A 24,570-nucleotide genomic window follows, 5' to 3' on the forward strand; every position below is an offset into this window, starting at 1 on the left:
TTACCAGCCGAGGGCCTGACTGCTCTAGAGCATTCTCTAATTAAAAGGTTAACGGATTTCCTTTCCCTCTTTTCAAGCGAAGGACCTGAAATATCAATTCGACTGACCGGGATGACTCTTTCAATTCCCATCCTCAAGGGGGCGGTGACCACGGAGCCACTCCTTAACCACGCGCGCTGAAATCTGCTGCAAATACCTTCACGTTCCGCTCCAGGGTGCGTCAGATTAGTCCCAAAGACCAGCACCGCATACTGAGCCTGCGCGTATTGGCGCCGCGGAGTAGGCGCATGCGCTTTGAGGCGGAGCTCATACAGGCCGCTCTGGGCGGGTCTGGGCAGCGCCAGCGTTTTGGGGCCTAGGAGCCGTGGGAGGAGCCGGCGGCTTCACCCTGGTAACCAGAGCGCTGTAGCTGCCCCGCCTTGCAGGCCTCAGGACTGTCATCGCCTTTGGGTGTGGGGTACTTTGGCCAGCGTCCCCGGAAATAGCCCCGCCGGCCTCTCTCAGACACTCCCATCCTCCCCACGCCGCCGTCGCCGCCGCCATGCAGGGGGAGGACGCCAGATACCTCAAAAGGTGACGACCCCCCAAGGCTCGGTCCTACCCTCCTTGCCCGGACCCTGAGGTTATTCTTAAAAGGTTCTTGGGTTGGCCGTGAGATGTCACTGGGCAAAGCTTACAAGAGGGGTGGGAGACAGGGGAGAAATCACGTAAGGGGAGGGGGGGAAAGGTGAATTAAAAAGAGGAAGGGGCCCTTAGGGGGTGCGGGTTTCTCCAGGCTCTTACCTGACTCAGCGGGGCCCTGACAGCATTGCAGATGGTTTCTTTGCTACATTACATTGTTCAGGGTAGAGGAACGAAGGGCGGAGTAAACTGCGTCTTCCTATTTTTCCCCGATACTCCGACTCTCCATTTTCCTTTAATAGATAAATCCTGTGGGAGCCTGGAACTGAAGTCTTCTGGCGCCTCTGTACTATGTCTCCAATTTGGGGTTCACTGCCATGGGGTTTTGAAATGAAGGGGAAAGAAGTGGTGGCTTTTAATTAATGGGAGACTGGATTGAGATGTTGCTTTCCAGTTTATTTCTGCTTTCCTCATCCATTTCACTGCCATGTATACAGTATAATTTTTGTAGGAGGTTCGTAATTATCAAGAGGTTTGTTCAGGAGCTTGACATGAAACAGGCCATCATTTCTTTAGTTTAAAAATATATGTAGTATCAATTACTCCTTAAAGAAAAATGTAATCTGTTGGGATTATTTATTTGACTCAGGTCAAAGATAAGATCATCCCTCAAAAAAGAATAACTCTCGCTGGACCAAGAGTTAGCAGTGATCCAGTACAAAAAAATATTTTAATTAGGAGTCTCCATTTTTAGCTAAGTCCCTGTTACTGATTGTGCAAATACCCTAGAAAGTCACATGTATTCTTTTGGACTCAGTTTCCTTACCTAAAAATGGGGCAAGTATTACTTTATGATAGGTATGAGGACCAAATATGAAAATGTTTTAAAAAGATAAAACATGCATGTAAGGTGGTGGCATCATTTCAATTCATAGTATACTTTTACTGAATGTATTTATCCCAGCTTGGCAGGGCCCTGATCATCACAGAAAGATCTAACCTTTAAATAGACTCTTAAAAGGGATTGAAATTATTGTAAAATCAATCAAGCAACCAACTGTATTCACTGTCTTTTTAGGCCTGAAGCATATATTGCCTGCCTGTCCCATTTTATAGAAATATATCTGAAACTGTTACATAACCAGAGCTTATCAGTAAAAATTTCAAAAAAGAATATGTAATCATAGCAAGTATATAGTCAGCATTTATTTCCTCACTGCATTTTACTTACATTGGTCATTTAAAATATCTTGATTGAAAATTTGGTGAAAGAAGAAAACAAGAAATTCTTTCTCCTTCAACTTTAAAATCAAGGTTGTTCTAGAGCAAAGAGTCACTATTACATCATTAGCTTATTTTCATGTAATGTAGTTGTGCCAGAAAATAGTTTTTCTTAGGATTCTGGTATCCTGTGGTCCCTTAGGCATCCTGTGACTTGTAGTTCGCAACCTATTGCTTACTTTTAAAGCTAAATTATGTGGAGTTCAACAAAAAAATCAGACAAGTCACTATAATGTTTGAAGTAAAATAAGGTCAGAATCTGGAAAGGCTGAAATATACACTTCTCAATTTTGTCTAATTTTGACAATATAAATAGTTTGCATTGCCTGCTTTCAGTTTAGAAATGTGCATCCAACATATAATCATATAGGCCCGATGGCTTATGATATGACAGAACATTCCATTTTAATGATTGATTCTTTGATAGTAATTACATATATTCATTCCTTTTGCAATATTTTTACTTTTATTATTTTGTTTTTAACAAGAGGGCAGTATGTTTTCAATCTAATTGATTCATTCTAATTTTAATTATTTAATTTCAGTGGTTTCATTGTAGCTATCACTGAGGAATCTCTAGTCTCTATATGTTTACATGTGTAATAGATTATAGAATCAAAAATGAGGTTTCATTTTTTGTTCTGCTACCCATTAGTGTTCTGATTCAATAGTGCTTAATACATACTTACCAAATAGTTAGACCATGCCTAGCATTGTTCTGATCACTGAGGAAATGATTAAATAGACACAGTTCATATCCTCAGTCAGATATGCACACAAATAAATAGACAGTTAATCTAGTGGGTTTTGTTTTTTGCCTCTTAAAACTCTCTGATGGCTTTCCATTGCTCTTGGAGTTACAGCACCAACCTTTTCAACTTCATCTCTCTCTGCTCCCCTCCTGCCCCCAACAATTCCATACTTCAGGCTTACAGAAATAACTTCTTTTAGATCCCTATGTGTTTCAGTGTTAGACTCCAAGTGCCCTTCCCATTGCCTGGTATTTGCCTTGTTCTTTATCCAGCTAACTCTTCATCTTACCTGTTTTAGCTTAAATGTCACTTTTTCTAGAAGGTATTTCCTGAGCTGCCCTTTCCCACCCCACAATCTGCCATCCAGGTCAGATATACCTGCTAGCTTCCATGATAGCTAATACCTTGTCTTTTCTCATTCTTACTATTTTATTGTTATTGTTTGTCTTTCCTGCTGGTCTATAAGCTTCAGAAGGGTAAGGATTTTTGCATCAGTATTCATAAAGGATATTCATAAATTATATTCAAAAATATATTCTGTTTTTATGGCGTCTTTGTCTTTCTTTGGTATCAGGGTAATGGTGGCCTCATAGAATGAATTAAGAAGTGTTCCCTCTTTTTCTAGTTTTTGGAGGAGTTTGAGAAGGATTGGTGTTAATTTGGTACAATTCACCAGTGAAACTATCTGGTTTTGGACTTTGTTGGGAAGTTTTGATCACTTATTCAACCTCTTATTTTGGGGGAATTCAGAATTTCTATTTCTTTTGTGTCAGTTTTGGTAGTTTGTGAATTTCTAGCAGTTTTTCCATTTCATCTAGGTTATCTACTTTGTTGGCTTACAGTTGTTCATAGTATTTTTTTTTTATTTCTGTGAGGTCAGAGATAATAGTAATAATGTCCCACTTTAATTTCCAATTCTAGTAATTTGAGTCTTCTGTCTTTTTTTCTTAGTTTAACTGAAGGTTTGTCAATTTTGTTGAACTTTTCAAAGAACCAACTTTTAATTTGTTGATTTCCTCTATTGCTTTTCTATTCTCTATTTCTTTTATCTCTGTCTTTATTATTTCCTCCCTTCTACTAGCTTGTTGTTTAGTTTGCTCTTTTTCTAGCTCCTCAAGGTGGAAAATTAGGTTATTGAGTTGAAATCTTTTCTTTAATTGAGATATAATTGACATATACCATTAAAATAGTTTCAGTTGTACAACATAATGATCCAGTATTTGTATATATTGCCAAATGATTACCACAGTAAGTCTAGTTAACATCTGTCACTATACAGTAACTTTTTTATTGTGATGAGACTTTTAAGATTTACTCACTTAGCAGTTTTTCATATATACAATATAGTATTATTAACCATAGTCACCATGCTGTACATAACAGCCCCAGGACTCATTTATTTTATAGCTGGAAGTTTATACCTTTTTACCAGCTTCACCTACTTCATCCACTTCAACCACTTCCCACCTTTGGCAACCACCAATTTGTTATCTGTATTTGTGAGTTCAGGTTTTGTTTGTTTTGCTTTATTTTTAGATAAAAATAAATAGTGGGATCATATGGCATTTGTTTTTCTATCTCTGACTTATTTTACTTAGCACATTGCCCTAAGCTCTATTCATGTTGCAAATGACAAAATTTTCTTTTTTTTTATGGCTGAATAATATTTCAGTGTGTGTGTGTGGGGTGGGGGTGGGTGTATACACAGATATATGTATATTTTATCCATTCATCCATTGATTGACACTTAGGGTGCTTCCATGTCTTAGCTGTTGTAAATAATGCTGCAGTGAACATGGAGGTACATATATCTTTTGGAGTTAGTGTTTTCATTTCTTTTGGATAAATACCCAGAACAGAATTGCTGGATCATATGGAAGTTCAATTTTCAATTTTTTTGAGAAACCTCCACACTGTTTTCCATAGTGGCTGAACCAATATAAATTCCTACCAACAGTTCACAGGCTTCTCTTTTCTTCACATTCTCTCCAGCACTTGTTATTTCTTGACTTTCTGATAATAACCATTCTAACAGGTGTGAGGTGATATTGCGATTTTGATTTTATATTTCTGATGATTAGTGATGTTGAACACCTTTTTATGTAATGTACCTGTTGCCCATCTGTATATATTCTTTTGGAAAAATGTCTGTTCAGATCCTCTGCCCATTTTTTGCTTAGATTGGTTTTTTGCTATTGAGTTGTATGAGCTCCTTATATATATATTTTGGATATTAATCCCTTATCAGATATATGATTTGCAAATATTTTCTCCCATTTGGTAGATTGCCTTTTAATTTTGTTGATGGTTTTCTTTGCTCTGTAGAAGCTTTTTGGTTTGATGTAGTACCAGTCATTTATTTTTGCTTTTGTTGCCTTAGTTTTTGGTGTCAGATCCAAAAAATGATCACCAAGACCAAAGGCAAGGAGCTTACTGCCTATGTTTTCTTCTAGGAATTTTATGGTTTCAGGTCTTACATTTAAGGCTTTAATCCATTTTGAGTTGATTTGTGTGTATGGTATAAGATAGCGGTACAGTTTTGTTCTTTTGCATATGGCCATCTAGTTTTCTCAACACTATTTATTAAAAGGACTGTCTTTTCCCAGGTGTATATTCTTGGCTCCTCTGTCATAAATTAATTGGCCATATATGTGTGGGTTTATTTCTGGGCTCTCTATTTTTTCTGTTGATCTGTGTGTCTGTTTTTATGCCAATATCATACTGTTTTGATTACTGTAGCTTTGTAATATAGATTAAAATCAGGATGCATGATGCTGCCAACTTTGTTCTTCTTTCTCAAGATTGTTTTGGCTATTCAGGCTCTTTTGTGGTTCTGTACAAATTTTAGGATTTTTTTGTTCTATTTCTGTGAAAAATGCCATTGAGAATTTGATAGGAATTGCATTGAATCTTTAGATTGCTTTGGATAGTATGGACATTTTAACAATTTTAATTCTTCCAGTTCATTAGCATGGAATATCTTTCCATTTATTTGAGTCTTTTTCAGTTTATTCCATTATTGTCTTATGGTTTTCAATATACAGGTCTTTCATATCCTTGGTTAAATTTATTTCTTAGGTATTTTATTCTTTTTGATGCGTTTGTAAATGAGATTGTTTTCTTAATTTCTCTTTCTGGTAGTTCATATTAGTGTAAGGAAATGCAACTAACTTATATACATTGATTTTGTATCCTGCAACTTTACTGAATTTGTTTATTCTAACAGTTTTTTGGTGGAGTCTTTAAGATTTTCTTTATATAATATCATGTCATGTGCAAATAGTGATGGCTTTATTTATTCCTTTTTGATTTGGATACTTTTCATTTCTTTTTCTTGCCCAATTACTTTGGCTACCACTTCCAATACTGCGTTGAATAGAAGTAGCAAGACTTGGCATCCTTGCCTTGTGGTTGATCTTTCAGGAAAAGCTTTCAATATTTCACCCATAAGTATAATGTTAGCTGTGGGCCTGTCATATACCGTCTATATTGTGTTGAGTTTCGTCCCTCAATACCTACTTTGTTGAGAGTTTTTATAATAAATGTATGTTGAATTTTGTCAAATGCTTTTCCCACATTTATTGAGATGGTATTATATGACTTTTATCCTTCATTTTGTTTGTGGTGTATCACATTGATTGATTCGTGTTTGTTGAACCATCTTCATATCTCTGGAATAAATTCCACTTGATAATGGTGTATGATTGTTGTTTTAAAGTATTGTTGAATTCAGTTTTGTAGCATTTTGTTGAGGAATTTTGCATCTGTATTCATCAGGTTTGTTTTTTTTTGGTGTCTTTGTCTGGTTTTGATATAACAGTAATGCTGGCCTCATTAAATGAGTTTGGGAGTGTCCTTTCCTCGTCAGTTTTTGAGAAGAGTTTGAAAAGGATTGGTGTGAATTCTTCCAATGTTTGACAGAATTCACCCATGAAGCCATCTGGTCCTGGGCTTTTTGGGGGAGGTTTTTGACTACTGTTTTAATCTCCTTATTAGGAATCAGTCTGTTCTGATTTTCTATTTCTTCATGATTCAGTCTTGAGAGGTTGTATGTTTCTAGGAATTTATCCATTTCTTCTATGTTGTCTAATCTGTTGGAGTATAATTTTTAATAGTAGTTTCTTGAGATCTTTTATATTTCTGTGGTAACAATTGTAATGTCTCTTTTATTTCTGATTTTATTTATGGGCATACCTTGTTTTATTGCCTTTTGCTTTATTGCACTTTGCAGATATTGCATTCTTTATAAGTTAATGTTTATGGCACCCCTGAGCCAAGCAAGTCTCTTGGTGCCATTGTTCCAACAGCATTTGTTCACTTCTTGTCTCTGTCACATTTGGTAATTCTCCCAATATTTCAAATTTTTTCATTATTACTATATTTGTTATGGTGATTTGTGATCAGTTATCACTTATGTTACTATTGCAAAAGATTATATCTTGCTGAAGGCGCAGCTGCTTAGCATTTTTTAGAAATAAATATCTTTAAAAATAAGGTATGTACATTGATTTTTAAACATAATGCTATTGCACACTTAGTATGTCACAGTATAGTGTAAACATAACATTTATGTGCACTGGGAAACCAAAAAATTCACATGACTTGCTTTATAATGATACTCACCTTACTGCAGTGATCTGGAACTGAACCTGCAATATCTGCAAGGTACGCCTGTGTTTGAGTCCTCTCTTTTTTTCTTGGTTAGCCTAGCTAAAGGTTTGTCAATTTTATTTACCTTTCCAGAGAACCACCCCTTAGTTTCATTGATCTTTCCTGTTGTCTTTATAGTATCTATTTCATTTATTTCCCTTCTAATCTTTGTTTTATCCTACCTTTTACTAACTCTGGGCTTTGTTTGTTATTTTTTCTCCAATTGCTTAAGATGTAAAGTTAGATTGTTTATTTAAGATCATTTTTTTGTTTCTTGGTGTAGGCATTTATCTCTATGAATTTCCCTCTTAGAACTGCTTTTCTGTATCCTTTAAGTTTTGGTGTGTTGTATTTCCACCTTTACTTGTTTAAAGGTATTGATTTCTTCTTTGACACATTGGTTGTTCAGTAGTATGTGCTGAAACTTTATGTGTGAATTTTCCAGTTTCTTCTTGTAATTAATTCTTAGTCTCATACTATTGTGGTTGGCAAAGATACTTGATACGATTGCAGTCTTCTTAAAAATATTAAAACTTGTTTTGTGGCCTAACATATGATCTATGCTTGAGACTGTTTTATGAGCACTTGAGAAGAATGTGTATTCTGTTCCTTTGGGTGGAATGTTCTGTTTATGTTTGTTAAGTTCATTTGGTCTAATGTGTCATTTAAGGCCAATGTTTCCTTATTAAATTTCTGTCTAGGTAATCTATTCATTGATGAAAGTGAGGTATTAAAGTCTCTTCCTACTATTGTATTGTTGTGTATTTCTCCCTTTAGGTCTTTTAATATTTTCTTTATATATTTAAGTGCTCCTATTTTGGGCATATAAATATTTACAAATGTTTTATTTTCTTATTGGATTGACCCCTGTATTATCATATAATACCCTTCTTTGTCTCTTATTACAGTCTTTATCTTAAAGTCTATTTTACCCAACATAAATATAACTACCCCAGCTTTCTTTTGATTTCCATTTTTATGGAATACGTTTTTCCATTTCTTCATTCAATCTGAGTTTGTACTTGCATTTGAAGTGAGTCTCTTGTAGGCAGCATATAGATGGGTCATTTTTTAAAACCATTTATCCACTCTGTATCTTTTGATTGGACAATTTAGTCCATTTACATTCAAAGTAATGATTGATAGGTAGATACTTATTGTCATTTTGTTCATTGTTTTCTGACTGTTTTGTAATTCCTCTGTTCCTCCTTCTCTTGCTCTCTTCATTTGTGATTTGTAGATTTTCTCTAGTGTCATTAGATTTCTTTATCTTTTGTGTATCTACTATAGGTTTTTGCTTTGTGGTTACCATGAGGCTTATGTAAGAACATTTATAACAGTCTATTTCAAGTTGTTAACACCCTAAGATTGAACACATTCTAAAGCTCTACATTTTTACTCTCCCCTCATTTTACGTTTTTGATGTCACCATTTACATTTTTTTAATCTTGTGTGTCTTTAACAAATGTTTGTAGTTATAGTTATTTTTACTACTTTATCTCTTAACTTTCATGCTAGCTTTATAAGTGATCAACCTACCACCTTTACAACATTTTAGATTATTCTGAATTTTACAACATATTTACCTTTACCAGTGAGATTTATATTTTCATAAATCTTTCAGGAAAACTATCTCTCCTTCAATTCACTAGGAGAACTTGGCTGTGTAGACTAAAAACTGGTTGGCAGGGCTTCCCTGGTGGCACAGTGGTTGAGAGTCCACCTGCCGATGCAGGGGACATGGGTTTGTGCCCCGGTCTGGGAAGATCCCACATGCCGCGGAGCGGCTGGGCCCGTGAGCCATGGCCGCTGAGCCTGAGCGTCCGGAGCCTGTGCTCTGCAATGGGAGAGGCCCACGTACCGCAAAAAAAAAAAAAAACAAAAAAACTGGTTGGCAGTTTTTTCCTCTCAGCACTTTGAATATATTTTGCTACTTCTGGCCTGCAAAATTTCTGCTGAAAATCTGCTGATAGTCTTATGGGGGTTCTCCTTGCACGCAACAAGTTGTTTTTCTCTTACTGTTTTTTTAAGATTCTCTCCTTGTCTTGGATTTGTGACACTTTAATTATAATGTGTCTTATTGTGGCTGTCTTTGGATTTATCTTTTTTTGGAACTCTCTGGACTTCCTGGATCTGGATGTCTGTTTCTTTCTTCAGGTTAATGGAGCTTTCAGCCATTATTTCTTAAAATAAGTTTTCTGCCCCTTTCTCTTCTCCTTCTAGGACCCCTCTATTGCAAATGTTGGTCTGCTTGATGTTAGCTTATAAATCCCTTAAGCTGTCTTCACCCCTTTTTTGTTCTTTTTACTTCTCTGGGTGTGTTCCGTTGCCCTGTCTTTGAGTTCACTGATCCTTTCCTCTGCTTCATCGAGTCTAATGTTGAAGCCCTTTGTTGTATCTTTAAGTTCAATTATTGTGTTCTTCAACTCTGTGACTTCCATTTGGTACTTTAATATTTTCTATCTCTGTTGAAATTCTCACTTTGTTCATCCATTCTTCCCCTGAACTTAGCAAGCATCTTTACGATCATTACTTTTAACTCTTTATCGTATACATCATTTATCTCTGTTTCATTATGGTCTTTTTCTGAGGTTTTATCTTGTTCTTGAAACACATTCCTCTGTTTCTTCATTTTCCTTGACTCTGTGTTGGTTTCTATGCATTAGATAAAACAGCCACCCCTCCCATTCTGGAAGGAGTGGTCTTGTTTAGGAGATGAACCTTTTTATTCAACCATGCCTAGCTCTTGGTTGTCTTTCAGACCTTAGTGATTGTCCAAGTAGCCTACTTTATTTTTAGTGCTCCCTCTGAGCTGAGTCCTGGGGTAATAACCAGTTAATAACTGTTTTTTTTCTTTCACTAATGTCTCTTTGAACTCATGAATACAAGCCCCAGTGGCCACCAGAACCAGGTGATCACCTGGGTGGCAGCCACAAAAACTGGGGCACCAGATAAGTGTACAAGCTCTCCTCCAGGATATACTAGTGCTCTGGAGTGGGACAGAGGGAGAGTGCTCTCCCAGGTCTCTGGAGAGGATGACAGTCAGCCTTTAGATGTGTTTAATTAGAAGCCTGCCGCTAAGTCCACAGCTATGAAGATAAGCTAACAGATCTCTTTCATAGAAAGATTGGTTGCCTCAGTCTGTTGCCTCTCTGCTGTGCCCTGGGAGTGGTAGCCAGTTAAGAACTCCCTTTCTCTGTTATGGTCCTGTGGGACCTGGGAACGTAAGCCCTGAGGGCCACCAGAGTCAGGTGATCTAGAGATGTCCCCTGGGCAGCAGCTGCAATAATCAGGGCACCAGAAGACAGCAGTACAAGCTCTTTTCTGGGAGATACTGGTGATCTGGAGAGCATAAAGATGGAACCTGACAGCCTCCAGTAGACTCATATGCTAAATTAGATGCTGGCCCCTCAGGCTGACCCTTTAAGATAAACAAATAATCCTTTTTAACAGAAAGTCTAGGTGGTTTTTAGTCAGTTGCCTCTGCACTAGGCTTTAGGGTGGGTGAGCTTGCACGTGCAAGCCCTTTAAGAACTGTTTCACTGTTTTGATATAGCCACTGGGGTCTCATGGAAGTTAGATGTTTTGGGGGCTTGTTTCTCAGGTGTAGGTCTTGAAAGTTGGGTTCCAGATGTAGGGTTCAAATCCTTCATTCCTCAAGTAGCAGCTCAGGTGTGAGTTTTTGCCCAGTTGTGGGTCTCCACACCAGACGTGGGGTTTATGGCAAGATTTTGTCTCAGTCTCTCTTATTTGCTTCAATGTGGGTTTTCTTGTTTGCTCAATTTGTGGGCATTGCTCAGCTAGTTTGGGTTTTTTGTTTTTCTTTTTTTTAGTTGTGGTGTGTGGACTCCCCCTGCATTGGGAGCCCCCTGCATTGGGAGCATGGAGTCTTAACCACTGGACCACCAGGGAAGTCCCAAGGTGGGGGCGGGGGGGCATTCAGAGGAAATTGTTTCATAGATGGTATAGACTCAGTGTGTCTATGGGAGGAGGTAAGTTCAGGAACCTCCTACATCACAGTCTTGAACACAAACCTGTAATAAACCCTTTTGACAGCAATAATTTTTAAAAAAACCTGTTAATGAAAAATAAAGGGATAAATTTTGTTTCTCTAGGAAATTGATGATGAATATGGAGCACAGTGTTAGTCAGCATCTGTTATCTGTTGTAGGGATCATAATGATATCATCGACCACATGAAGTCTAGAAACATCAGGATGTACTTTAGAAGTTAGTAGTTAAGAATACTCTGCCTGAAGGTGACAATTATCACATGTAGATAAAGAAAGGTATATCTTATATCAGTCTGTGAAGCATGACTTCATATTGAGATTAAAAAAGCAAAACTTTTTCTAAATCAATTTAGCACATTTTTGGTTCCAGTTTTCTTGTGCAGGTTAAAAAAAAAAAAGGTGAAGTAGACCTGTTATTAAGAAGGCTCCATTAGTACAAGAAATTTGCAGACAGTTAAAAGATATAAGTTTAATATCAATGTCATAAGATGCTACAAATAGTAAATCAGTTAATTCTAATAATGGGCTAAATTATTTCTCACCTGATTCATGGATTCCAAATAAAGCATTTGAAGTTCATTGTCACAATTGTTAAATATCTGACATCATTATGAATGCCATGTTAAATTCAGTTTAGAAGTATATTTATAATAGGCAGGAGATGGAAACAACCTAAGTGTCCATCATCGGATGAATGGATAAAGAAGATGTGGCACATATATACAATGGAATATTACTCAGCCATAAAAAGAAATGAAACTGAGCTATTTGTAATGAGGTGGATGGACCTAGAGTCTGTCATACAGAGTGAAGTAAGTCAGAAAGAGAAAGACAAATACCGTATGCTAACACATATATATGGAATTTAAGAAAAAAAATGTCATGAAGAACCTAAGGGTAAGACAGGAATAAAGACACAGACCTACTAGAGAATGGACTTGAGGATATGGGGAGGGGAAAGGGTAAGCTGTGACAAAGTGAGAGAGTGGCATGGACATATATACACTACCAAACGTAAAATAGATAGCTAGTGGGAAGCAGCTGCATAGCACAGGGAGATCAGCTCGGTGCTTTGTGACCACCTAGAGGGGTGGGATAGGGAGTGTGGGAGGGAGGGAGGTTCAAGAGGGAAGAGATATGGGGTTATATGTATATGTATAACTGATTCACTTTGTTATAAAGCAGAAACTAACACACCATTGTAAAGCAATTATACTCCAATAAAGATGTAAAAAAAAAAGAAGTATAGCATTTAAGATAAAATTGTTCATTTTGTGGTGATAATACAAGTATAAATTTTGATGAGGCACATTGCTATGGTAAAAGCAATTTTTCATACTAAATCAGCTATCAATAGCAGATGTGTACTTGTCACAGGTTGTATGTAGACATAATTCATAATTGTGTCCAAAAAGCTGGAATATTTTACCAACCAAAATAGAATTTGAAACCATGTTTGTCAATTTAAAAATATTTATATCATTCGTAAATATAGAGTAACTGAATTACAAAATGTTTTGAGCCTTTAGAGAACACTTTGTAAATCAGCCAATTGTCCTGCAAATGGTTTTGAACGTTTTGTGAGGGAATCTTGTAAATTTCATGCAATGTAAGTTAGAAATAAAGAATCAAGGTGATATATACAGTGGAATTTTACTCAGCCATAAAAAGAAACGAAATTGAGTTATTTGTAGTGAGGTGGATGGACCTAGAGTCTGTCGTACAGAGTGAAGTAAGTCAGAAAGAGAAAAACAAGTACCGTATGCTAACATATATATGGAATCTAAGAAAAAAAAAAAAGGTCATGAAGAACCTAGGGTTAAGACGGGAATAAAGACACAGACCTACTAGAGAATGGACTTGAGGATATGGGGAGGGGGAAGGGTAAGCTGTGACAAAGCGAGAGAGTGGCATGGACATATATACACTACCAAACGTAAAATAGCTAGCTAGTGGGAAGCAGCCGTATAGCACAGGGAGATCAGCTCGGTGGTTTGTGACCACCTAGAGGGGTGGGTTAGGGAGGGTGGGAGGGAGGGAGACACAAGAGGGAAGAGATATGGGAACATATGTATATGTATAACTGATTCACTTTGTTATACAGGAGAAACTAACACCATTGTAAAGCAATTATACTCCAATAAAGATGTTAAAAAAAAAAAGAATTAAGGTGTTCAACAAATGAAGTATCTAGTATTTGACTATATGAAGTTCTAAAGGCAAAGTATTCTTTTAAAGTCATTATATAGTAATTTTGGAAAGTATGTTACACACAGTATATATAATATGAGCTTAGTTGGTAATATGTGTATTTTATATATTCAGTGGCAGTGCCAAGGGGAACAGGGAAGAGGTTTATCCATCCCATAATCTCCATCAGCCCCCACAATGATATAAACATTTAATACTTGAGTCAACCTTATGTGAATTGCTCTTCAAATGTAGTTTTAACTCTACCAGATTGCTACCCTTAAGCCTCTTTAAAGAAATTCTAGAGCTGACATTCTCTCATTATATATTATTTACATATAGATAGAAAAATGTCTGGATGTGTATGTGCTAAATGGTAACAATTGGTTTCTTCTAACTTTTTCAGTTTATTTTTTCTCTTTGCTAATTTCTGTGTTGTTTTTTTTACAGTAAGCATAAATTGTATTAGTAATAAAAAATAAATATTATAAAATTAATTAACTTCTTTAAAACACACATACAGAAAAGAAAAAAGCAAATGAAAGCTGAAAAGCAATAGTGAGGTTCTTTGAACTATTTGATTTCTTTGGAGAAAGGCAAAATATCAGACCAGAGGATAACAATTATGCTTTTCCGTCAGTTGTTAATATGTGGAAGACCCTCTTTGAAAGTGTTGGTATAAGGTTACTCTTAGGATCTGCACTTACATTTCATCCTTATGATTCTCTTCAATTGGATACAGTTACACTCTCCTATATAAGAAGTTCAGTACTGGGGTTGCTCTCCATTTCATCAGGAAGCAAATATCTAGTTCTCTTTATAATTAGTTTCTTTAATGCTACATTACATATGTTTTTCAGCTCTCTTGCTTACTCTCTTGATTCCTGTGGTTTCTCTAGCTTTTGACTGCTAGTCTGAACTTGTATGCATTTATCTTATCTTTTGGAAGCTGTACCATTCTCTTTAATATGTGTGTATATATCTAATAACCCAACTCCCTGTTTTTTACTGGCCTACCTGGTTTTTGCTTTTATTCTTTATAGGCTTTGTTCTGTATGTCTTACTGTCAATTTAGTTGCTGACCTACCTAGACTCTAGCTTCTGTATATTTGATTTCCTACTCTGTCTCTACACTTGACTCTTAATCATTGTCCTAATACAGACTGAAGAGCCTTACCCTTGTTGTAATAAAGAATTCTGGTGAAAAAAATTTAAAAATTACATTGAAAATATGCATAATAAGCCAATTATTCCTAACTGAAGGAAAAGCTTTGAGTTTCTGTTTATTGGAATTTAAGGTGTTGTCATATTTCTATTCCTTCCCATTAGGCTAAAAGACCTCACTAGCCAGCTAGCTGGCTCGGACTACAGTGGGAAATTTTGCTTGTTTCCATTGCTTAATCTCCTTTAATAAAACTCATTTTATCAGATCCTAAAGTGGCCAATAACAAGTAGTGATTAATTCATTATTGTGGCAACATGGATGGACCTGGAAGATATTATGCTTAGTGAAATAAGTCAGGCGGAGAAAGACAAATACTGTATGTTTTCACTTATATGTAAAATATAAAAATAAAACAAATCAACGAATATAACATCACAGAAACAGACTCTGAGATACAGATAGCAAACTAGTAGTCCTCAGAAGGGAGAGGTGTAGGGCGAGGGCCAAAATAGGTGAAGGGGATTAGCAGGTACAAATAGCTAGGTATAAAATAAGTTACAAGGATGTAATGTACAGCACAAGGATTATAGCCAAAGTAAAAATATAAAATCACTATGTTGTACACTTGAAACCAGTATAATATTGTAAAGCAACTATACTTCAATTAAAAAAATTTGTTCTATAACTGTAGGGGTCTGGGGACAAAGTATATACAATCTTTCTATTGAAACTACTGATGGCACTATAATTTGAGATCTGTGACTATAGAATATAACCTATAAATGCTTTTTTGTTACACAACTTGTGTGTGATTTGAAGAATGATTTAGGTACTAATTCAATTTATATAATTATGTAAGATAATACATAATCAATATTATTTTGCAGTTTAGATAATACATGTCATTCTGTGATACAGTTAATGGGCCAATTATTGGGCAGTTTATTTTTTTTAATATAAATTTTGGGGTAGCTACCTTTGGTTTTGAATTGCTGACTTTTGGTTGAGGTTATTCTCTCCAAAACCATCTTAATTGTTTGTTTTATTCACTGGCTATTATGCATGATTCTTTGGGTAAATGTATTTTTTCTCAGAACTATTCATAAAGGTACTTTCTGCAAGACCAAGAATTACATGTACAGTACAGAGTTTACAGAGTTGGAGAAAAAGAGTTATTTCTTGGTCCAAGTCAAGAGTAAATCTGATTTAAATGCATATGTTAATCTAGCGCACATGTTTTTGGAACTAGGAACTAGATAAAAACCTTGCATGTTTTGTGAGCTTTTAATGTAGCTATGTCTGTTTTTATTTTATATTAATAGGAAAGTTAAAGGAGGAAATATTGATGTACATCCATCAGAAAAAGCACTCATTGTTCAATATGAAGTGGAAGCTACCATTCTTGGAGAAATGGGGGATCCCATGTTGGGAGAACGAAAGGAATGCCAAAAAATGTAAGTTTTCTTCATTTGTGCACATTTGAAAGTAGTAAACTTTATAGAAATCTGATGTTATTTAAACTTGCATAGATGATAAATGATTATGGTGTTCTTACAGACATACATTATCTCAGTGAAGCAGAGACTATATTAAATTATAAATATAGAGTATATTCCAGAGAAAATCATGTTTATGTGAGCATAATTGGAACCTAATGAAAAATACCTATTCTTATTTATCTCATTTAGTAAATGCATATAATAGAATATAACTTGTGAAATCAACTATAAAAGATATGTTTATATAGGACTTTTTAGCTTAATTTAGGAACTTTGTATCTTAGGGGATCCTGTGTTCTTTCTTCCCTGGAATTACAGAAAGTGATATGACATCCAGAATTCACAAATGGGGCATGTACCTTGAATTCATCCCTTAAAAATCTAGCGCTGTGAAAGATAATTAGTAATAGGACAAGCATTTTCTGACTAAATGAATTGAGCTTAGGTCTCCCAATGTTCTACACACTTTCCTTCCTGCTTTCATAGTACTTTCAGGAGTCCCTTGGGAACTGGCCTTCTTCATAAGTCTTCAGTTGCGCTGGCGATGATCTTGCGCTCCTTCCATAGTTTTATGGAAGTAGAGAGGGTCTGAGATCACCTAGTATTCTTTCCCAACTTTCTTCCCCCCATAGATAATTTTAATTTGGGAACTAGTTAAAAAGTTAGTGTGTTTTGGTGGTATTAAGTATATTCAGGATGCTAGAAGTGCATGTGATAGTATTTAGCACACTGAACAGCACTATATTTTAAATATATAGCAGTAGTTCTCAGCTGGTTAGGATTTTTCCCCCAGGGGACATTTGGCAGTACCTGGAGACATTTTGGTTCTCATAACTGGAGGGTGCTATTGGTATCTAGTGGATAGAGGCTGGGGTGCTGCGAAACATCCTACAATGCGTAAGATAGGCACTTACAAACAAAAAATTATTTGGCCCCAAATTTTTATAGTGTTTCAATTAAGAAACTTCATTGTATAGAAACCTGAAGAGAGAAGCTACCTACTGTCTTATTAAGATCTGTAGTCTCTCTTCTTATTTGGGTTAAAAGGCTAAATTACACAGATAATTCATTAAAAATAAACGAGTCTTTGGATAAGCCACTAGATTGAAGAGATATACACATGCACACATACATACTTACACTGTAGATTTTAACTCACATGCTCACAGTTTTTTGTGTTCTCTCACACTTTCTTCCGTTTGTGTGTTTGTTATTGCTGCCTAAATTTTGTACATTTTGAGAAAGTAACGTCTCTTGAGATTTTATTAATTTGACTTCCAAAGAAAAGCTAGCAGATTAGGGGGTCTTTGCCTTTAGAACCTCATGCATCCACATTTCATGAGAGAAATTTAGTTTTTAGTTTTTAATGGTGTAGTCAGTAGACTTATTCAATTAAAATTAAGTGAGGGCTTCCCTGGTGGCGCAGTGGTTGAGAGTCTGCCTGCCAATGCAGGGGACGAGGGTGCGTGCCCCGGTCCGGGAGGATCCCACATGCCGCAGAGCGGCTGGGCCTGTGAGCCATGGCCGCTGAGCCTGCGCGTCTGGAGCCTGTGCTCCGCAACGGGAGAGGCCACAACAGTGAGAGGCCCGCGTACCGCAAAAAAAAAAAAAAAAAAAAAAAAAGTGAGAATGTTGTTATTGTTTGAAAATCTGTAGGCTTTCTAGACAAGGGGTACATTCACTAGAGTCAGCCACCTGGAAAGAGTTACTACCAACTGGCTAGTGTAAGTGGATTTAAACATCAGTATGGGAAAAACCTCTGTAACCCAACTTTGTGGTATTCAACCTGGCTGCTCAAGGTTTGCAGAGGAATCATATTGTGGGAGCAAAAGAAGAATATGGTTTGTTCATAGTTCAAGAGGATTTATCAATGGTGGCAGCTGGGGGGTGAAGGTTTTGAGGGGGACACTCATATAGATTGAGATAGGTGTGAAATGAAACTGTCATTAAATTGTGGTAGTCAGTGCTATGGCTCAGGTCCAGAAGACATGTATTTCATTCTCCCTTATCGTATAAAGGAATGTATAAGCTCACCTTCAACAGAGTCCCAGTTTTCTGAACATTTCATTATGAGAAATCTATGGTTAAGGTCCAAAAATAATATGGGCATTTTAAAAATTTATTTATTTATTTTTGCTGTGTTGGGTTTTCGTTTCTGTGCGAGGGCTTTCTCTAGTTGTGGCAAGCGGGGGCCACTCTTCATCGTGGTGTGCGGGCCTCTGACTATCGTGGCCTCTCTTGTTGCGGAGCACAGGCTCCAGACGCGCAGGCTCGGTAGTTGTGGCTCACGGGCCTAGTTGCTCCACGGCATGTGGGATCCTCCCAGACCAGGGCTCGAACCTGTGTCCCCTGCATTAGCAGGCAGATTCTCAAACACTGTGCCACCAGGAAAGCCCAACATGGGCATTTTTTGGTATGAGTTTTTGGTATTACTAATAGGCATGGGCTGCCTAATGAAGGGGGCCTATTTTTTTATTTTAGAAATAATCAGTAAGCACACAGCTGACATTTTCTAAAAATTCTAGTCCTACATATTTTTTGTCTCTTTTAACAAGGGAAGGATTTAGGAGAGAGATGTACACACTAACAGAAGAGAATCTTTCTGTTACTTGGATGGAAAGAAGATGATGAATCAGATTGCTAATATATATATTGGTAGAAAATAAATCTAAAAAAAGATAGAAAAAATCTGCTTTATTAAATCAAGATACTACTGCATACCTATTAAAATGTGTAAAGTCTAAAACACTGATAGCACCAGATGCTGGTGAGGATGTAGAGCAACAGGAACTCATTCATTGCTGGTGGAAATACAAAATGGTACAGCTACTTTGGAAGTCATTTTGGCAGTTTCTTACAAAGCTAAACATACACTTACCATATGATCCAACAGTTGTGCTCCTAGATATTAACCCAAATGAGTTGAAAATGTATTTCTACACAGAAACCTACACATGAATGTTTATAGCAGCTTTATTTATAACTGTCAACAATTTTAAGTAACCAAGATATCCTTCAGTAGGCAGACGGGTAAACAAACTGTGTTGCATCCATATAGTCAAGTACTATTCAGCACTAAAAAGAAATCAACCATCAAGCTGTGAAAAGACACAGAGGAACCTAAATGAATATTGCTAAATGAAAAGCCAGACTGGAAAAGCTATATACTGTATGATTCCAACTGTATGACCATCTAGAAAAGGCAAAACTAAAGTAAAAATAGATTAGAAGTTGTCAGGAGTTCGGGGGTGGGAGGGGAGAATATGTGGAGCACAGGGCATTCTTAGGGTAGCAAAACTATTTTGTATGCTACTTTAATGGTGGATACATGAAATTATGCATTTGTCCAAGTGCACAGAACTATACAATACAAAGAGTGAACCCCAATGTATACTTAAACTTTAGTTAATAATATATCAATAGTGATTCATCAATTGTGACAAAGTTACCACACTATCACAAGATGGTAATAATAGAAGAAACTGTACTGGGGGAGGGTAGTGGGGACATATATGGAAACTCTGTACTTTCAGCACAGATTTTCTGTAAACCTAAAACTGCTCTAAAAAAACTAGCAGGAAAATTTCAAAAATACATGTTTATAGAGTTTCTTTTGTGCTTCTTCTCAATCAGATTTATGGAAACTCAAGATTTCCCAGTTCCTTGTTAAAATTAAACGTGGAGATGTCTTTTGAGAGTTTTTCTCTGAATAGACTTTTCTTTATATCTCTGCTTTCTGATGGGCAGCTAAAGTTATACAAAAATATTAAACAGTTTAAAAGATTTAAAAGGTAGGAACTTAAACAGCCAAATAAATTAGAGAAAAATTAAAATAAAGGGACAGAGTATTGCTAGGGTTCTTGTTACAGACATTAGAAGCCACTTTAGAAAATTCAAGCATAAAAGGAATTTATTAAAGGCTATTAGGTAGCTTATAGATCCCAAGAGGACCAGATTCGAGGATGACTATAAAGCTGTGAACAGTATTCAAATCACTTTACTAGACTTGTTTCAGGAGAGATCATCTGTATCTGAATAATGATTTCACAGATGCTAAGTGCAGGACATTTTTCTGAGGTCTCTGTCCCTGTTGCCTCTAATACCTTGAGTGTCTCCAAAAATTGGCCATCTTCACTAAGAAGTATTTCAACATAGTGGCTACTTTCTTATGTTTCTCTTTTTGAATCTAAGCTTTGCATGAATGCATCTGCTTTGCAAGAATCTTTTGCCACCAGTTTGAGTCTTCACCCTGAACCTAATTTTATGTCCTTATAGCTTTCTTTGGTGCCATGAATCCACGTAAATTGGTAGTTGTTTCCAGATTTTGAACAACCTTTACTTATTGACCTTCCAGTGAATCTCCTGGATTAAATTAAAAAGGAGGGAGAACCTGTTTTGTCTTTCTTTTTAATGTACTAACAGTTATAACTATATTTATTTGTTCTTCAGCATTACTCATATAGATCTTAAAATGCATCCTACTTTTTTTTCTTGTGTCTTCTATATAATTTCCATCAGAACAACCAAATCCGAATATATTAATATTGTGTCTTGCCCCTAACTGAAAAGAAAATGACTGTGAATATGGTCAAGAAAATGATTTATTTTTGGCAGTATGGATTTTCACATCTAATAATAATTAAAAACTTTATGTGATATCAGAAAGACTTTAAAAACAAGCTCTCTGGATATGCTATCCTGCCTAGAAGAGTCAGATGTAGATTTTACCATTCCTTTTGTTATCTTACTTGTCCAGCTCAAGGAAAATCATTGCTTTGCATTTTTTTCTAAGCCTAATTATATCTAATACTTTATTATATTTTACTAAAAGAGACTATGTTAGGTACATTTAAATGTTTTGTAAATTATTTAAAAGAAGTATTGTTTGAGTTATCACTTATTTTAATAATACCTGAGTTGGAAAATTCTGATATGCCTGCAGCATTCGTCTTAAGAGTCTCAATGCCAACACAGATATAACTTCCCTGGCACGAAAGGTGGTTGAAGAATGTAAACTCATTCATCCCTCAAAGCTAAATGAGGTAGAACAGCTGTTGTACTATCTCCAGAACCGCCGTGATTCAGTGTCAGGAAAAGGTAAGCAGAAGAATTCCTAACTTTTTAATGTAAAACCAGAGTTGTTTGACTATAGTTTGTACTTTTGATATTTGAATGGTGAGTTTTCTTTTGCCGGTGCTCTAAGTAAGTGAATGAAACAATAAAGAAACATACTAGTTTCCTACATGCCAGGCTTTATGTTAGATGCTTCCAAAATGATCTGTTTCATACTGTGTGTGTACACATGTGCTGAAATAAACAATAAAAAAGCAAATACCATATTGATTCTAGAATAATAAAAGGAGAAAATTGGGAGCAGAAAACCTGTTTTCTCTACCCCAGCAACTAGATTTATATTTTCTAAATTTTTTATTGACATTTAATTGATAATTTGGATTTCTTATTTAAATGTTAAAATATATGTCATATGCATAAGTTTTGTGAATCTTTGTTAGGAAAACATTACCTTTTCATTCCTAAACGTCTTTGTTGTTACCATTCTTCTATCTTTAATTACCTCATAAAAGAACCAAGCCATTAAAATATTAGAGCTAAGCAGTTGATTATTTATAGAAGACATTTTCGAATAATCCAAACCCAAAACAAAACGAGAGTACAGACATTTGAATGGAAAGTCATCTCAGATTATTCAGTGGTTAGTTATTCCATTTCATAGTATTTTTTAAGTTTACATATATCTCTCTTTTATCATTGGTGAATTCTAAAATATGATACCCTTGAAATAACTTATACTTAAGTTTTGATTGTATTAAATAGAAAAATGAAAGAGAAAATTCATTTGGACTTTTTTCAGATTAACCAGTCTTCTCTCTCCATCCACAGCAAATAAAATGCCTTGTGCCTAATATATACTTTTATTAATTGGCACTGTATATAGTATCTAACATACTATAGCTGTGAATTTATTTAAAAGCAAAAATGAACATTTTGAATTTGATTGTTTCCAACTACATAGCTGGCACTCAGTGTATCCCTATTAATTATTAATAATAAGTGCTATAAGGAAAATATTATCAAAAATTTTATTAACTATTTTTTGATACGATATTCCTGTTAACAGTGTTACTAAATGATGAGAGATAGCTTCAATAAGTAAGTGAGAAAAATAAATTCTATGCTCCTTTAAGATGTGTGTGTACTTATTGTAGGTTGTACAATATAGTTAAAATTGATCTTTCCTAATGCTAAATTAATATAATTCCAAGGGCATTTGTAATAAAATATCTTTAAACAAATGAAAACCCTTTCACTGAGTTTTCAGAGTAAATCAGTCTTCTTACCTCCTTCCCCAGAAATTAGAGGAATATGAGGAAATTTTCATATTATCATAAGCAGATAAATTAATTCAAATCAATATGTTTCTCTATATGGATATTAATGTTTGGAGGCATATATGAAATGCTATACTATAGTATATGTACACTTATTTTTTATTTTTCTGCGGTACGCGGGCCACTCACTGTTGTGGCCTCTCCCGTTGCGGAGCACAGGCTCCAGACACGCAGGCTCAGTGGCCATGGCTCACAGGCCCAGCCGCTCTTCGGCATGTGGGATCTTCCCGGACCGGGGCACGAACCCTTGTCCCCTGAATCGGCAGGTGGACTCTCAACCACTGCGCCACCAGTGAAGCCCTGTACACTTATTTTTAAAAACTATTCCATTTTCTTTCTTTTTTACTTGATATTCACTATTTCAAAACCAGAAACCTAGCCCTAAAAGTGGTTGAGATAAAACAATAATAGTTATTTGATTATGTGATTCTTTACCATAAGTATTTTTTTTTCTTTGCTTAATTAAAATCACTGTCATAGTAAATTATCTGTTTAAGGAAAAATCTAGCTGTTAAGAAAACATAACTTTGGGCTTCCCTGGTGGCGCAGTGGTTGAGAATCTGCCTGCTAATGCAGGGGACACGGGTTCGAGCCCTGGTCTGGGAGGATCCCACATGCCGCGGAGCAACTGGGCCCGTGAGCCACAACCACTGAGCCTGCGTGTCTGGAGCCTGTGCTCTGCAACAAGAGAGGCCGTGATAGTCAGAGGCCCGTGCACCACGATGAAGAGTGGCCCCCGCTTGCCACAATTAGAGAAAGCCCTCACACAGAAACGAAGACGCAACACAGCAAAAATAAATTAATTAAAAAAATAATAATAACCACTTTAAAAAAAAAAAAAAAAGAAAACATAACTTTGTCCATAACGGCTACCTTCCTCTGAAAACAATCAGGGCTAATTCCTATTATATGTAAAACATTTGCTAATTATAGAATCAAAAATTTGATACTACTTGAACTTATTTTAATGTACATTCATTGCTTAGATTTTTGATGCAGATCAGAGCAGTGAAGCATTTTTGATAATTTTTTTTACAAAATGAAGTTCTGCTATGAATCAAATAATTCAACATAAAAAATGACTCAAAGTTGTGTTCAACACCTTTGAATACCTCTTTAATTCATTTGGGAACAAGTGAGGATTAAATTAGCACAAATATGAAACATTTGCCTTTTAATTTATGATCCTAATTTTGTTTAAAAAATCAGCAACTGTATTTTAGCTTTTTAACTTTATCCAAGTTATTTCTTTTCCTTTTCCTTTGTTAATTTTTATTTTAGTTTTTTATTACTCAACTCATGAGTTTTTCTTTGCCTTATTGATTTTCCTATTCTTAAATGTGAATTAGGAAAAGAAAGAAAACTCAAAATGGAGTATTCTGCTTCTTGTTGGCAAGTCTGGCTATTTGCATACCTAAAATGTTAGCCAAAGAGGAAGTTTAAATTGCTACCTGACATAACTTGGAGATTATTTATAGATTTTATTATACTGTCTGTGATATCCTTATTAGAACAAATGCATTATAGATGAACATTTTTTATACATTGGAAAAAAGGTTATTTCATAAATTACCCATTTGAAGATCCCCAACTTAGCTAGAATTAAACTCAGCTGCTGAAAATAAAAATTACCCAGAAACCTAAAAACATTGCTCTTCTCATAAGAAAAAAATCTTTTTACAGAAAAAAAAGAAAAATCAAGCAAGCCTAAAGATCCACCTCCTTTTGAAGGAATGGAGGTAAGACTGTATTTTTATCTAATAGAGAATTGATTCTAAGGTATTGCTTTTTACCATCAATAATTCATACAATCACATTAAACAAATGTGGAATTTTAAAAAATGGTTGAACTTAAACTACCTGAAAAAGGTAGAAAATCAGTATTTAATAAAGGCAAAAATTATTAGATGTGTCTTTTAGACATAATTTATTTTGATAACTAAGTTGTGAAATGTTTTAAATATTCTTATTCTACTATGTTTTAAAGTA

At 35.6% G+C, this 24,570-nt stretch overlaps 1 protein-coding gene across 3 annotated transcripts in view; it reads left to right on the forward strand.

The window, feature by feature from the left end:
- The first annotated feature begins 274 nt into the window (after positions 1-274).
- The window catches only part of KIFAP3 (kinesin associated protein 3), a 158,072-nt gene continuing 133,776 nt past the window's right edge, over positions 275-24,570 (forward strand). For 2 of the 3 annotated variants that reach the window (XM_027086351.1, XM_027086350.1), the window contains exons 1-4: positions 351-573; positions 15,995-16,126; positions 21,114-21,268; positions 24,265-24,320. In XM_027086351.1, the coding sequence (XP_026942152.1) occupies positions 542-573; positions 15,995-16,126; positions 21,114-21,268; positions 24,265-24,320 (375 nt within the window). In that variant the 5' untranslated portion in view covers positions 351-541. Of the gene's footprint in view, positions 574-15,994; positions 16,127-21,113; positions 21,269-24,264; positions 24,321-24,570 lie in introns of all 3 variants that reach the window. The other variant, XM_027086349.1, reaches the window with a different exon arrangement.

Source organism: Aethalodelphis obliquidens, unplaced genomic scaffold (genome assembly GCF_003676395.1).
Source record: "Aethalodelphis obliquidens isolate GAN/ISIS:26980383/991018 unplaced genomic scaffold, ASM367639v1 scaffold55, whole genome shotgun sequence".
Lineage (NCBI taxonomy): Eukaryota > Metazoa > Chordata > Mammalia > Artiodactyla > Delphinidae > Aethalodelphis > Aethalodelphis obliquidens.